The 13,964-nt window shown below is 37.2% G+C and overlaps 1 protein-coding gene across 2 annotated transcripts in view; it reads right to left on the reverse strand.

The window, feature by feature from the left end:
- LOC106878293 (replication factor C subunit 1) overlaps positions 1–13,964 on the reverse strand; it is a 49,147-nt gene that overhangs the window by 21,433 nt on the left and 13,750 nt on the right. For both annotated transcript variants that reach the window (XM_052966605.1, XM_014927477.2), the window contains exons 7-14: positions 13,395–13,487; positions 11,071–11,314; positions 9,800–9,897; positions 7,814–7,864; positions 5,416–5,496; positions 3,700–3,993; positions 2,614–2,899; positions 444–547 (exon numbers count right to left, since the gene is read on the reverse strand). In XM_052966605.1, coding sequence (XP_052822565.1) covers positions 444–547; positions 2,614–2,899; positions 3,700–3,993; positions 5,416–5,496; positions 7,814–7,864; positions 9,800–9,897; positions 11,071–11,314; positions 13,395–13,487 — 1,251 coding nt within the window. The remainder of the gene's footprint in view (positions 1–443; positions 548–2,613; positions 2,900–3,699; positions 3,994–5,415; positions 5,497–7,813; positions 7,865–9,799; positions 9,898–11,070; positions 11,315–13,394; positions 13,488–13,964) is intronic.

The following is a 13,964-nucleotide window of genomic DNA, read 5'->3' on the forward strand; positions in this document are numbered from 1 at the left end:
CTTTTACTTGTTTTAGTCATTTGACTGTGGCCATGCTGGAGCACCGCCTTTAGTCAAGCAAATCGACCTCAGAACTTATTCTTTGTAAGCCTAGTACTTATTCTATTGATCTCTTTTGCCGAACTGCTATGTTACGGGGACGTAAACATGCCACCATCAGTTGTCAAGTGATGCTGGGGGGACAAACACAGACACACAAACATATACACACACATACATACGACAGGCTTCTTTCAGTTTCCGTCTACCAAATCCACTCACAAGGCTTTGGTCAGCCTGAGGCTATAGTAGAAGACACTTGCCCAACGTGCCATGCAGTGGAACTGAACCCGGAACCATGTGGTTGGTAAGCAAGCTACTTACCACATAGCCACTCCTGCGCCTCCTTACTGAAAATAATTTTTTAAAATAAAGCAGAAAGAAAAAAATATTAATTTTTTTACCTTACAGACAACATGAGCAGTTGTTGTCTTGCCAATGCCAGGTGGACCAGAGAGAAGTGCTGCCTTTGAACCTGCACCATTATCATTTCCACCATAGAATCGATCTAAACAAACAAATTATACAAGTGACAAGGAACATAGAATTGCTAAAAGAAAAACAATGCTGAAATGTGTGTATACATTTTAGAATGTAATATAGATTCTCTTGAACTAGTGATTCTGAGATTATGGTACTGAAATACTCATAAAATAATATGGTAAATAGCTTGACCATGGTCACAATAACTGCCTAAAGGTCAGTGAGCTACTTTGTCATGGGTGCAATAATTGCCCTAAGAAGTTTGAACAAAGTAAATCTCATATGGCATGCCAAACACTTTATATGGTTGGAAGTTGTAGAAGAGGGAGATCCAGGAAAACATGAGAAGTGGTGACAGCTGAGCTCAAGTCCCTGAGTTTCATAGAGGGGACAAGGACTGGGATGTGAGGCAATATGAGATTTTCAAAAATACCCACCCTTCTCAATGACTAACTGAGTTATAGGAGTTATACATTACTGTGATTCATTTCCCCCACCCACTGAACCAAGTTATCTCTCATTATGCATGACACTGCCAACCATGTCATCTTTGTCTCTAGTCTGTCCCCTACCAACTCTATCATCATTACTGTCCTGTTGTTCTCTTCTGCATTCCTCTATCTTCAACTTATGACTCATTGATCATCCACCTGTCAACCCAGCCCAATTATTACAGTTGCAGTCTGTTCCTCATGCAATCTAGCAAACCACCTACCCACTTCTACTCACCTTGTACCATGAAGGGCCATCTGGGCATCTCATTGCCACTATTTCTTTGCAGCTCCTTCTCATCATCTCTGCCTCTCCTACTAAATATGAGTAACCATGTGGCTCCTCTACAAGAACCTACTCAGATCCTGAGGTTGATAGTCTTGAAAGCTACATGACAACCTCAGTAGTGGTGGCACAAAAAGCATCCAGGGCACAGTAAAGTAGTTGGTATTAGGAAGGGCATCCAGCTGTAGAAACCACACCAAGCAGACACTGGAGCATGATACAGTCCCTGAACCCACCAGATCCTGTTAAACCATCCAACTCACACCAGCATAGAACGCTGACGTTAAATTATGATGATGATGGTGTGTGTGTGTGTGTGTGTGTGTGCACATGCATGCACACACAAACATCTTCTACATCATTTCTATCTACCAAATTCTAATCTTAAGGTATGAACCAATGATGTAGCTATGATAGAAAATACACTGCCAAGATACTGTATGATGGAATCAAACACAAAGACAAGGTAGCAAAGCAAATTTCTAGACCATAGAGCCTATACCTACACTTAATATGCAGGTATTTCCTTACCAAAAAGCTATAGGATTTATTTAATACTGGTATAAAGCCACTAATTTGCAGAGGTGTGGTATAATTGATTGTGTCAATTACAAGTACATGACAAATCATGGTAATTTCATCATCATCATTTAATATTCATTGTCCATGTTGGCATGGGTTGGACAGTTTGACCAGAGCTGGCAAACTGGGGAGCTGCACCAGACACCAGTCTGATTTGAAGTGGTTCCTACAACTGGATGCCCTTTCTAACACCAATTTCTTTTTATTAGTTCCAGAAGGGTAAAAGGCAAAGCCGATCCTGGCAGGACTTAAATATCAGAAAATGTTATGAGCCTAATGTTTCCACATGGGCAACAATTTTGGAAGGGATGGATACAGATCACTGAAATGACTGTACTGCAAGACAGGTACTTATTTTAAAGAACTCACAGAAACAAAAGAACAGCCAAGTCAAGTGGAGTTTCAACACAGAACACAGAATTATGAAACTAAATATTGTACGGTATTTAGACAGATGCTCTAACATTTCTGGTGGTTACTTGAACCTGCTAGAAGCAGCAACCAAAAATTATCTAATTCATACCTCATCATCTTGAATGGTAAATGCTGCATTGGACAGTGTAGTCTCTGATATAAAAAAAAATAGAAAAAAAAGAAAAAACGGTATGGTCATGACTAGAACAACTTTGTTCTTAAGTCCACTTGATTAGGGTTGGCTTGAGATTAGATGACATACAAATATATACAAACACTGAACAAGGATTATCTAAGAATTCAAACTGAATACATTACTTGACTGAGGTTTGATTCCTGCCGCGCGGTTTGCATGCCAGTTACTGATCCATTTGAAAAGTTTTTTTGCATTGCTTTTGTCACCATTTTGACCAATTATCTGTTTTAACTTGTTTGGTTTGTACTTGTCCACCCAAAGGAGTGATGTATCTGAAGGAGTTTTGGGAATATTTGTTGTGTCTGGCTTTGTGTCTTTGGTAGAAGTTGAGGTAGAAGGCACACAACTGGCTTTTAATGGGCTTTTAACATTACTTTTTTTGTCATTTTTCTTTGTTTCCAACTTTTCCTGAATAACAAATAAATGATAAAAATAATAAGAAAAATAAATAAGTAACAACAACAGAATAATAATTCTTTCTATTATAGACACAAAACCTGGAATTTTAGAGAAGGTAGGTGTTCAATTATACCAACCTCAGTGCTCAACTGGTACTTATTTTATCACCCCCGAAAGGATGAAAGGCAAAGTTAACCTCAGTGGAATTTGAACTCAGAATCGAAAGACAGATTAAATGCGATCATCATCATATAACGTCCATTGTCCACGCTGGCATGCTGGAAGGCTGCACCAGACTCCAGTCTGATTTGGCATGCTTTTCTACTGCTGGATAGATACCCTTCCACTAAGCATTTTATCCAGTGTGCTAACGATTCTGCTAGTTTGTAGCCTTAATACATGTATAGTAATGAGGATGACAATTTCTTAGATTATGCATTTGAAAAAGAAAGGTCTATTTAACTGAAATGACTCCATTAAATATATGGTATTCCACCTCTAACGCCACCATCTTTTAACATTTGTCTTTTGTGCTGGCATTAGTTGGATGGTTCAACAGAATCCAACAGGTCAGAGGACTGCCTGATGCTCCAATGTCTGCTTTGGCTGGCTGCCCTAATGTCAACCATTTTATACAGTGTACTGGATGCATTTTTCATGACACCAGCACTAGTGAGGTTGCCACGTAGTTCATAAGATTGAGGCCCCCTTTGACTTGGAACTCTACTGCTCTAGGCCATCTTCACTATACCTTCCCAGTGTGTTATAAGAGCTAGAAACAAATGATGTGTACAAGAATATGCACTCACTTTTTTCACTGTTTCTTCTGCATTGATAAGGAATTTAGATTTTTTGCCTGGTTTACTGCGGATTAGATCAAACAAACCATCTTCATCAATCTGTGGTGTTTTCAAGTTGCCTGCTTTTTGTATTTTAGTTTGACCAGGTTCTCGACCAACAACCAAATAATTTGTTTTGCGGCTCAGTGAAAGTGTTACTCTACCACCATACCGCTCAATCAAAGATTTTGCCTCATCTCTTTCAATTGAGTCTAAAACTCCAGTGATTACAAACGTTAAGCCCTCCAAACAGTTCTCAGCTCCCTGTACAACAGAAAAAGAGAAAAAATAAAATTCAAAGTAATTTCGATTATTTTCAATGAAAGTTAAATATCATCACATTTAATGTGTTGAACAATAAATGTTTGTCTGAAAGAAATAACCCATATCAACATTCATTTTCCATGTAGGTATGGGCTGGAGGTTTGACAGGATCTAGCAAATCACAAGGCTGTGTTGAGCTCTAATGTCAACTTTGGCATGGTTTCTACCCTTCCTAATATCAACCACTTTACAGCAATTAATTTCACCTTTCATATTTTGTAAAAATTACATTTTTAACAGTTCTATTTATTCCTATTGGTATTGTCTAGCTCTTGTGTCAGCAACAATCAAGTAGAAATATGATTGAAGTGTTCTAGATGTAACCATCTTTTTATTCTAGATACGTGTCGTTTGTTTTGAGACAGAAGGATGTAAATTGAAGACTTCCAGCTGCTATTTCTAGCAGGTCAAATGACAACATAGACTTTTAGTTGTTAACTTGTTTTATCTTTGTCATTTGAGGTTTTATTTATTATTTCTAAGCACAAGTGCTGACATGTCACTACTTCATACAAGCTTCCAATGCCAATAGGCCCGTGACTAAGACAACAAACAATTCCCTATCTTGGTCGGCATATCTATCTCCTGGAAACGGTTCAGCAACGTGCAACCAGACTATAAGATGCTATAAGGCATCTACCATACTCTGAATGTTTTGCTTCCCTGAGCATGGAGACATTAAAGCTCCAATCTCTGACAACTGACTTGGTAGACACCCACAAGATTATCTACCATCTTTCTAAAAACCTTGGACACATTTTTGAATTTCATGTCTAACACTCGTGGACATGCTAACAAAATCAAAAACACAACACAGTACTGTATACAATAAGTTCATTATATTATACTGAATGTACTACAGGAAAAAAGAACAAAAACTGTTAGACCTTTAACAAAAAGGTTTCAACTATGTAAAACGACATTTAAAAGAACCTCTTGTAAGTAACATGACCTGCTAGAAATAACAGCCAAATCTCCATAATAATCAGAGACTAATATCTTGAAACAAAATGAAGGGCACATTAGATAAAGTAGTCTAAGATAACCCTAAAAAAACAGAATGGTCAGTCATAACTGGAAAATATATCTGCTTGATTAGTGTTGGCTTGTTAAAGGGGTTAAAGAACATCTCTAGTTTAGTCAAATATTAAATTGATTCTTCACATTCAAATAAAATCCCTCATCTTAACATAGTTCTAGTCAGTGCCAAATACAAAAATACAGCAGCTGCTCTCTCTCTTTCATTCTTTATTTCTTTTTGTCTTAGTCTTTCTTTGTTTCACTCTCTCTCGCCCTCTCTCTCTCTCTCTCTCTCTCTCTCTCTCTCTTACTCTTTCTCTTTCATACAAAATTTCTTCTTACCGTTGGAATTTCTTTAGATCCAAGATGTTGAGGCCCTTCTCTGTTCAGATATGAGAGGTATGAGGTTTTCTTGTCTGCAGGCTACAAGTAGATATTATTTGCATAATGAATACAGTTGAAATCCTATGGTTAGATACAAATGAGTAAAATCAGTGCCTATCCCTCAGAGCAGTCATAAGGATTTGTAAATTACTGTCTCTCACCACTGAAAGAATGAAGATGCTTTTGGTGATCAAGCAATAACCAGACAAAACAAGCTGAGCTGTTCTTTGGTGTGTTTGATAAAACAGATGGAATCCTGTTTTACAACAGGCTCTATTTGCCCAACAAGGCTAGATTTGATGTTTATTTATCATAGGCAGAAGTGAAATCTTGTGGTAAGAAGCTTGCTCCCAAATCACATGGCTCCAAGTTCAGTTTCAATGCATGACACCTTGGGCAAGTGTCTTCACCAACAAAAGCCTTGTGAGTGGATTTGGTAAGCAGAAACTGAAAGAAGCCCACTGTGTGTGTATGTGTGTATATATATATATATATATATATATATATATATATATATATATCTGTATCTATCTATTGCCACCACCGCCACCACCATCATCATTATTATTATTATTCAATGTCCATTTTCCTTGCTGGCATGGGTTGGGCAGTTTGACTGAAGCTGGTAAGCCAGAGAGATACATCAGCTCCAGTCTGCTTGGCCTGGTTTCTGTGGCTGCATGCCCTTTCTGATACCAATCACTAAACAGAGTGTGCTGGGCGCCTTTTATGTGTCACTAGCACTGGCAACGACCACAATTTCACTTAGCTTGGCATTTCGTCTCAAGCACAGCAAATCACCAATAGTTTCAGTGACCTATCATTGCCTCTATGAGACTCAACTGAAGATCATATTTCACTACCTCGATATATACCTGCGCATGTGAGTGTTTGACTCCTTGTTTTGACATTGTGTGATAGTTGTAAATGAGTGCCACTGTCTCGCAAGCAGTGTCATTTACTTCCAATATTCTGTGATAACATGTCAGGCCATGCAGAAACACTACCTTATTTGGAAACAGGTGAGGGTTGGCAATAGGAAAGGCATCCTGCCACAGAAAATCTGCCTCAAACACCGTCTGACCCTTGCAAGAATGGAAAAGTGAGTACTAAATGATAATGATACAAGAAAGCATAGGTTTAATACATAAAGTAGAATGTACATATGATTTACAAGAAGGGAAATTTTCTTGAATCATAAGTTCAAACTTCATAACTTAATGCTGTAATTCAATAAGTTTCAGCTTATGATAATAATAGTAATAATAGTTTCAAACTTTGCCACAAGGGCAGCGATTACATCGACCCCAGTGTTTCAATAGTACTTATTTTATTGACCACAAAAGGATGAAAGGTAAAGTTAACCTCGGCGAAAGTTCAACTCAGAACGTAGCGACGGGTGGGCACCTGTGCCCAGCGTCGCCTTCCTGGCACTTGTGCCGGTAGCACATGTAAAGACATTCGAGTGAGATCATGCCAGTGCCGCTGGACTGGCTCCTGTGCGGGTGGCACGTAAAATACACCATTTTGAGTGTGGCCATTGCCAGTACCACCTGACTGGCCTTCGTGCTGGTGGCACATAAAAGCACCCACTACACTCTCGGAGTGGTTGGCATTAGGAAGGGCATCCAGCTGTAGAAACTCTGCCAAATCAGATTGGAGCCTGGTGTAGCCATCTGGTTCACCAGTCCTCAATCAAATCGTCCAACCCATGCTAGCATGGAAAGTGGACGTTAAACGATGATGATGATGATGATTTCATCCAGTGCGCTAATAATTCTGCCAGGTTTCTAAGTTAGGCATAAAGCCGGAAATTTTGAGTGGAAATTAGATGATACTATTGATCCCAGTGCTTGACTGGTACTTTATTTTATTGACCCCAAAAGAATGAAAAGCAAACTGGAAGTCAACAGGATTTGAACTTAGAACATAAAGAGCCACAAAGTAATTTTTTCCAAAGTTCTAATGATTCTGCTAGTTTACATAGAAAATACATCATGGTTTATTTTTTTAAAAACATCAATATGTATATTCTGTACATCCTTTTCCTAGACACGGACATGTTTCTAGTAGAAATGTGTAAATAAAATTATATATTTTATACACTTCATCCTTACCACCAAATGATACAGCAACCAGTGTGAGACTGCAACTGGATTTTATACATGTTGGCCTTGACATTAGTTTTAAAAGCACTGGAATTTACCAAGACCAACTGAAAATTCAAGAAAGCTCAAATATCATTGCTCTATGTGTAAAATATAAACATTTGAAAGTGCTCAGTTTTCAGAATCAAATGTTAAAAATAAAATTCACAAGTGCAAGCAGGAAGAGAAGAAGAAGATCAAAGTCTTACATCTGGTGTGGGCGTTTCTGGAATGTTAACTTTAGGTTTTTGACTGGGAGTCTGAAAATAGATAACAACATACTTTAGTACAATGCAAAGCAACAATATTCTGCAGGGTGTTATCATTGAATTACACAAGAAAAATAAAAACTTAATAGTGCAGATGTTGAAGTTAATAGGATGACAGAAAAATCAACAGAGAAGCTAGCAGTTCATATTCTGTCACTGTCATTCCATTCTATCCATGGCTTCACCCTTTAGCATTCAGGTTACTCTGTGAAATGTAATGCTTATTTGTTCATTTTGTTTTGAATTAATCATGCATTATTTCATAGCTTCAAGATTTTCATGATGTGATTGTTATGGCATTATAAAGTGTGAGAGGCCAGGTCTGATTAGTTCGAGCATAGAACAGGTGGAACATTCTGGTCAGATATGGCCAGTTTAAATGCTAAAAGGTTAAATTACTTAATTCTCACTGACTCAATCTCTAAACCAGTGATTTACAAAGTGTGAGCAGCAAAGGGTATTTAGGTGTACCATGGATTTTTCAAAAATATAATATAACGATTTTTTAAAAATTCATTCTTAGCATCTTGAGAATTTTTTTTTTTTTTTTTTTTTAACATATTTTGTCATTTTATTTTAACTTTTAGTCAGGAGGAAAGACAGTAACCTTTTACAGGGCCTTCAAGACTAGTTAGGAAGGTATCCTCAACTGGAGACATGTCAATGGAGTCAACTCCACTAAAAGCACCCAAGCTACAAAATGGTAGTATTAAACTGGATGATGGATTTTGATTAAGTCTGCCATCCAAGTAATGTCATGGGAGGATTTGAACTCAGAATGTAATGTCCTGGAAGAAATACCACAAGTTGTCCAGTCTAATGTTCCAACAGTTCCATCAATCCACTGTCTTAGATTAGAAAGACAAAGTTGATCTCGGCAGGATTTGAACTTGGGAGTGGTGACTGTCAGGATAAATACAAGGCATTCTAACCATCAGCACTCTAATGACTCTGCCAGTTAGCTGCTATATTCATTAACTTTGTTGTAATTAAAACAAAACGAGGTAAGTAATAATTTTTTTGCATTTTTAAAGAAATTTTTAATGTTAAAACAATTTTTAAAAGTTTTTCCAGACATTGAAGAGTCAATTAAAATATGGAGAGAGCCAGGGTAAGTAATCTACAGGATAACAATATTGTGTGATGGCAGAACTTGTTTAGCTCATGAAGTGCTAAGAGTATCTCTTGAGTAAAAGCCAAAGAGGAGTATAGGTGAGGCAGAGCTCTCATGACTTGGTTGAAGATTGTAAAAGAGAGCCTGGCAGATATGGCTGAGCACTGAGAGCAGGCTCGCGACATGGTCTGCAGCTATACTGGGAGATTTCTCATTGCCCAGTGCACCATGGGAAACTAAAACTAAGAATAATTTACTATCTCAAAATACACAGATTGAACCAGTAAGATACCTTGTCATAATACACAAAGCTACAGAAACCAAATACCTGTTTCATTTCTTATACTTGTTTCATTTGTAGGAGTGCAGCCATGCTAGGGCACTGCTTGAAGGACTTAATCAAATAAATCAACCCCAGCACTTCTTTTTCTCAGTCCAGGATTTATTCTACAAGCCTTTCGTTTTTTTTTGCTGAACTGCCAAGTTATGGTAATATAAACAAACACAGGTTGGTCAAGCAGTTTGGTGGGAAACAAATACTAAAACACACACACGTGTACACACGACAAGCTTCTTTCAGTTTCTACCTCCCAAATTCACTCACAAGGCATTGGTTGGCCTGGGGCTATAGTAGAAGGCACCTGCCCAATGTGACACACAGTAGAACTGAACCTAAAATCACATTGTTGTAGAGTGACCTTCTTAAACTACCCAACCATGCTTGCACCTTATGAAATATACAAGAATTTTGTGACAAGATGAATGTATTTTAACTTGTTTAGAAAGTAGAATATTTCAAAATTATTTAATACTGTGGTTATTGCTTTGGTTGGTGTTTTTGGTGAGGATCTGACTGGTTCTTCTTTCTTTTGTTTCATTTTGGCAGCCAATTTACTAGTAAGACTGTTGCCTGTAAAAATATAAATACCAAAACAAAATTCTTTAAAAAATAAAATTCAAGGCTGTTGTAAAATTCACAGCTGTCACTTGCAAACAAGTATTAGCTTCTAGTAATTGTTTTAGGTACCTACGTAGCAGCAAGCTAAATTACCCTCTTGACCCTCCAAACCATTAACTCAGTGGAACATTGAGGATTTAACAGATAAAGGGAGAGATGGCTGCACTAGCACTAAGCTTATACTTATTTTCAGCCAAATAGATTGAAGCAATGTAAAATGAAGTGCTCTCTAACCATAAAGACGTGACTAAAAGGGTTGTTGTTAAGGCTCTCTAACCATAAAACCCTGCCTTAAAAAAAAACACCTATCCAACCCATACCAGCATGGAAAAGCAGATTTAAAAATGACAGCAATGATAATATCATTGTCATCATTTAAGTAGCCTCTTTTTTTAAGTTCACATGGGTTGGATGAAATTTACATCACCAACCCATATCTGTTTCTAAGCAAGGTGATATTTCCCCATGACCAGACATATTTTCAAGGAAGACTGGAAATGACACCTTCCGCTTATATGACAGTGATACTTGTTTACAACTACTATGTGATCTCAAGGCAAGAAGACAGTAATACACACACACACACATATATATGATTGACTTTCAGTTTCCGCCTACCAAATCCAATCACAAAGTTTTGGTCAGACTAGGATTATAGGTCCCATGCCGTGGGACTGAGCTGAATCCAAAACTATATGGTAGGAAGCAAATGTCTAGCCAGACAGCCATTCCTATGCCTACTAAGGTCTTATTTTATTGCTACTATCATGTTATTTACATTGCCTTGTGAAATGTGACAAACTTCACCTCCATATAAGAAAGGAGTGGTAAGAGAAACTGAGAAAGGAGAGAAATAAAAAGGTGAAATATAGACAATAAGAAATTTAAACCCTTTAGCATTCACATTATTCTATCAAAAATGCTTATTTATTCACATTGCTTTGAATTAATCATGCATTATTTTGTATCATTGAGATTCTGATTAAGTAACTCTTAATTTCTAGAATGATATTGTAGGACCTGGCCAGTTTGAACATAAAACAGGCAGAATATTTTGGCTGGATATGACAAGCTTCAATACTAAAGGGTTAAGGATGTAAAAAAAAAAGAGAATCCAGCACTTACCAAGACTACTTGAAGGAGTGGCTGATTTGGAAGGAGTAAGTTGTTTGGAAGTTCTTTCAGGAGTATCTTTGCAATATGTAACTGTAAGTTCCGGTGTTCCTCGTCTCGGTGTGAGTCTTTTTTCTGGTGTCACTTTACTGGGTGTAACACTTTTCTTTGGAGTGACTGAACAGCTAGAAGTTATTTTCAAAGGTGTGTGTTTCTGAGGAGTAACTGCATTTTTCTCAGGTGTTTTGACTTTAGCCTAATGTATATATTAAAAAAAAAGAGTGTAATCAACAATAGAAGATGATGTTTAGTTCCAGGTCATCTTTGATTGAGCAGATCTACAATCAAAGACATTCTAGTTATGACCATCCCATTATTTTTGTATGTATATAATTGCATTATCCAATATGTCCTCCCCTTTTTAAAGTAGTAGGTTATAATTCAAGAGACACTTGGCTGTTATTTCTAATTGAACATGTACAGAAAACAAAAGATAAAGCCCCCACCCCCCTCATTGGCTCATTTGGAGAAGAGTTAGAAAGGAGTAAATATGGTCATTAAGAATAAATATCAGCTGAAGAATTCTTTTATTCTTTTATTTTGAGGATTGAATACTAGAGCTGGTGCATTACTGTGCCAGCTCTAGTAATGTACATTAAATATGTTTTAAGGAAAAATAATTATTCATTGAGGAAATGATATTAGCACATTGTTATATAGGTTACCATACTTTTATTAAAAGTGAATTGTTGCACTGCCACCCACCCTCATACCCATACACACATATTATCACATTGCCTAGCAATGAAAATGAAAGTATAGAATTTTAGTCATTAAAATAGGCATGTCCTTTTGTAAAAGTTTGAAAACTAATGCTGTCAATATCACAGCAAATCAGCCAGGTGTTACAAGCACATGAGGTTTAAATAGTTTAAAATAGATGACCTAATTAACCAATCTGACATCTTAAAAACAGTTTGTTTGAGTCAATTTTAATGGCAACAACTCTATAAAAGTTACAGAAATTTAGATATGAGAAAGAATTGCCTCCTCTGTAAAATGAACTGCTGCTCATCTCTAAGAACATTCAACTTGAATATTAGTTGTTGTAACAACTAACAGCTTTCACATACTCTAAACATTATAATGAACAGGATACTAAGAAATTTCAAATGTATTTTCTTGTTTCTAATGTTTCTAATATATACTACTCCCCTTCCCAGTCGAGGGGTCTTTGTCTTGAAAGTTACTTGGTGACCCCACTGCTGTTGGTGCCACCAAAAATACCCCCAGTACACCATAAAGTGGTTGGCATTAGGAAGGGCACCCAACCATAGAAACCATGCCAAAGCAGACAGGCGGTACTGTCATCGGCCATGTCAGTGATTTTGATTTCACTTGCCTTAATAGGCCTTCACGAGCAAGGTTTATTGTCCAATGAATGAAGGGCATTCATAAATGAGCTGGTTACACCCACTGGCATAGGCCATGGGTTATAGTCTCACTTGGCTTGTCGGATCTTCAAGCACAGCATATCTCCAAAGGTCTCGGTCACAAGTTATTGCCTCAGTAAGGCCCAATATTTGAAGGTCGTGCTTCACCACTTCATCCCAGGTTTTCCTGGGTCTGCCTCTTAAAAAACAGAAAAATAATCCAGAATCTTTGTCTGGTACTGGATTGATCCCAATGGTAGTCATGGAATGTGAAGGTAGCTGTAGAAAATTTAGTAATAGTAATAAATAGTTTATCCTTATCTCATACAAGCCAAAGTTAACAAATTCACCATTCAAAATAGTTACAGCATAAAAGGAGAAAAGACTTGAAAGTTAACATAAGATCTTAATCATGTAAAGTAAATATTACAAATAATACAGAATCCTTGTCTAGTATCAAACCAATCCCAAAATCTAATCAGTTTGTGCCAGTCATGTGGCCAAACATCCCTGAAAGTTTCATCCGAATCCATCCAGTGGTTCTTGAGATATCTTGTCCTCGGACAAACAAACAAGCGTGACTGAAAACAATACGTCCACCTTCGCTAAGGCAGAGGTAAAAAAACATTCAATATACAAAATCACTATCTGTCTTGAATTCCTTCAATAAGGATTTTAAAAAAAGGATAACTGAAGTTACACATACTTGAACAACTGATCTTTTATGGTAAGAGCAATATATTTGTTTCCATGCTACCAACAAAGATATCTGAATTTCTTACTGCAGTTATCATCATCAGCATTAGCATCGCCACCACTCCAACACAGACAACACAAACAGCTACTGATACCACAATGAGCACCAAAAAAAAAAAAAAAAAATGTAAAACTGGAGTTGTCTACCTTTTTGTTAATAGGAATTTCTTCATCAAGCTGAGCCAAGGTTGCCAGGAAATCATCATCATCATGAAATTCGTCTTCAAAAGATTCATCCACCTTGTAAAAGATCAAAAAGAAGAAAGATGTTAGAATTTACTTGAAGCAATATTACTGAAATATAGGGAATACTAGACTACCCATGACCCGTTGGGTCACCAATAGTTCAAGGTACCTGAAAAAACTGCGTATCTCAAGAATCCGTGGTCCGATTTACATGAAACTTGTGTTATTCTGTTTGTATTTACATTTCAATAGTACCTTACTTTCAAAGCATTTTTCCCATTATACACCGGTTTGGCTATTTATAAAGGTATCCGAAAAATGCATATCTCTGAAATCCATGGTCTGTTTTATACAAAATTTGTTTTATTTTGTTTGTATTCACACATGCATCTGATTCATGATGTCTCCTGCTTTTGTCTCTTCTCTTCTGCCTTGCCAGGAAACTCCAAGGTCCCCACCATCCCTACACCCCTTTCTTTTCTGGAAAAAACAGTGGCTTGTGGCAGGTTTGGAGAGGAGATACATTGAATG

This window comes from Octopus bimaculoides, chromosome 3 (genome assembly GCF_001194135.2).
Source record: "Octopus bimaculoides isolate UCB-OBI-ISO-001 chromosome 3, ASM119413v2, whole genome shotgun sequence".
NCBI lineage: Eukaryota > Metazoa > Mollusca > Cephalopoda > Octopoda > Octopodidae > Octopus > Octopus bimaculoides.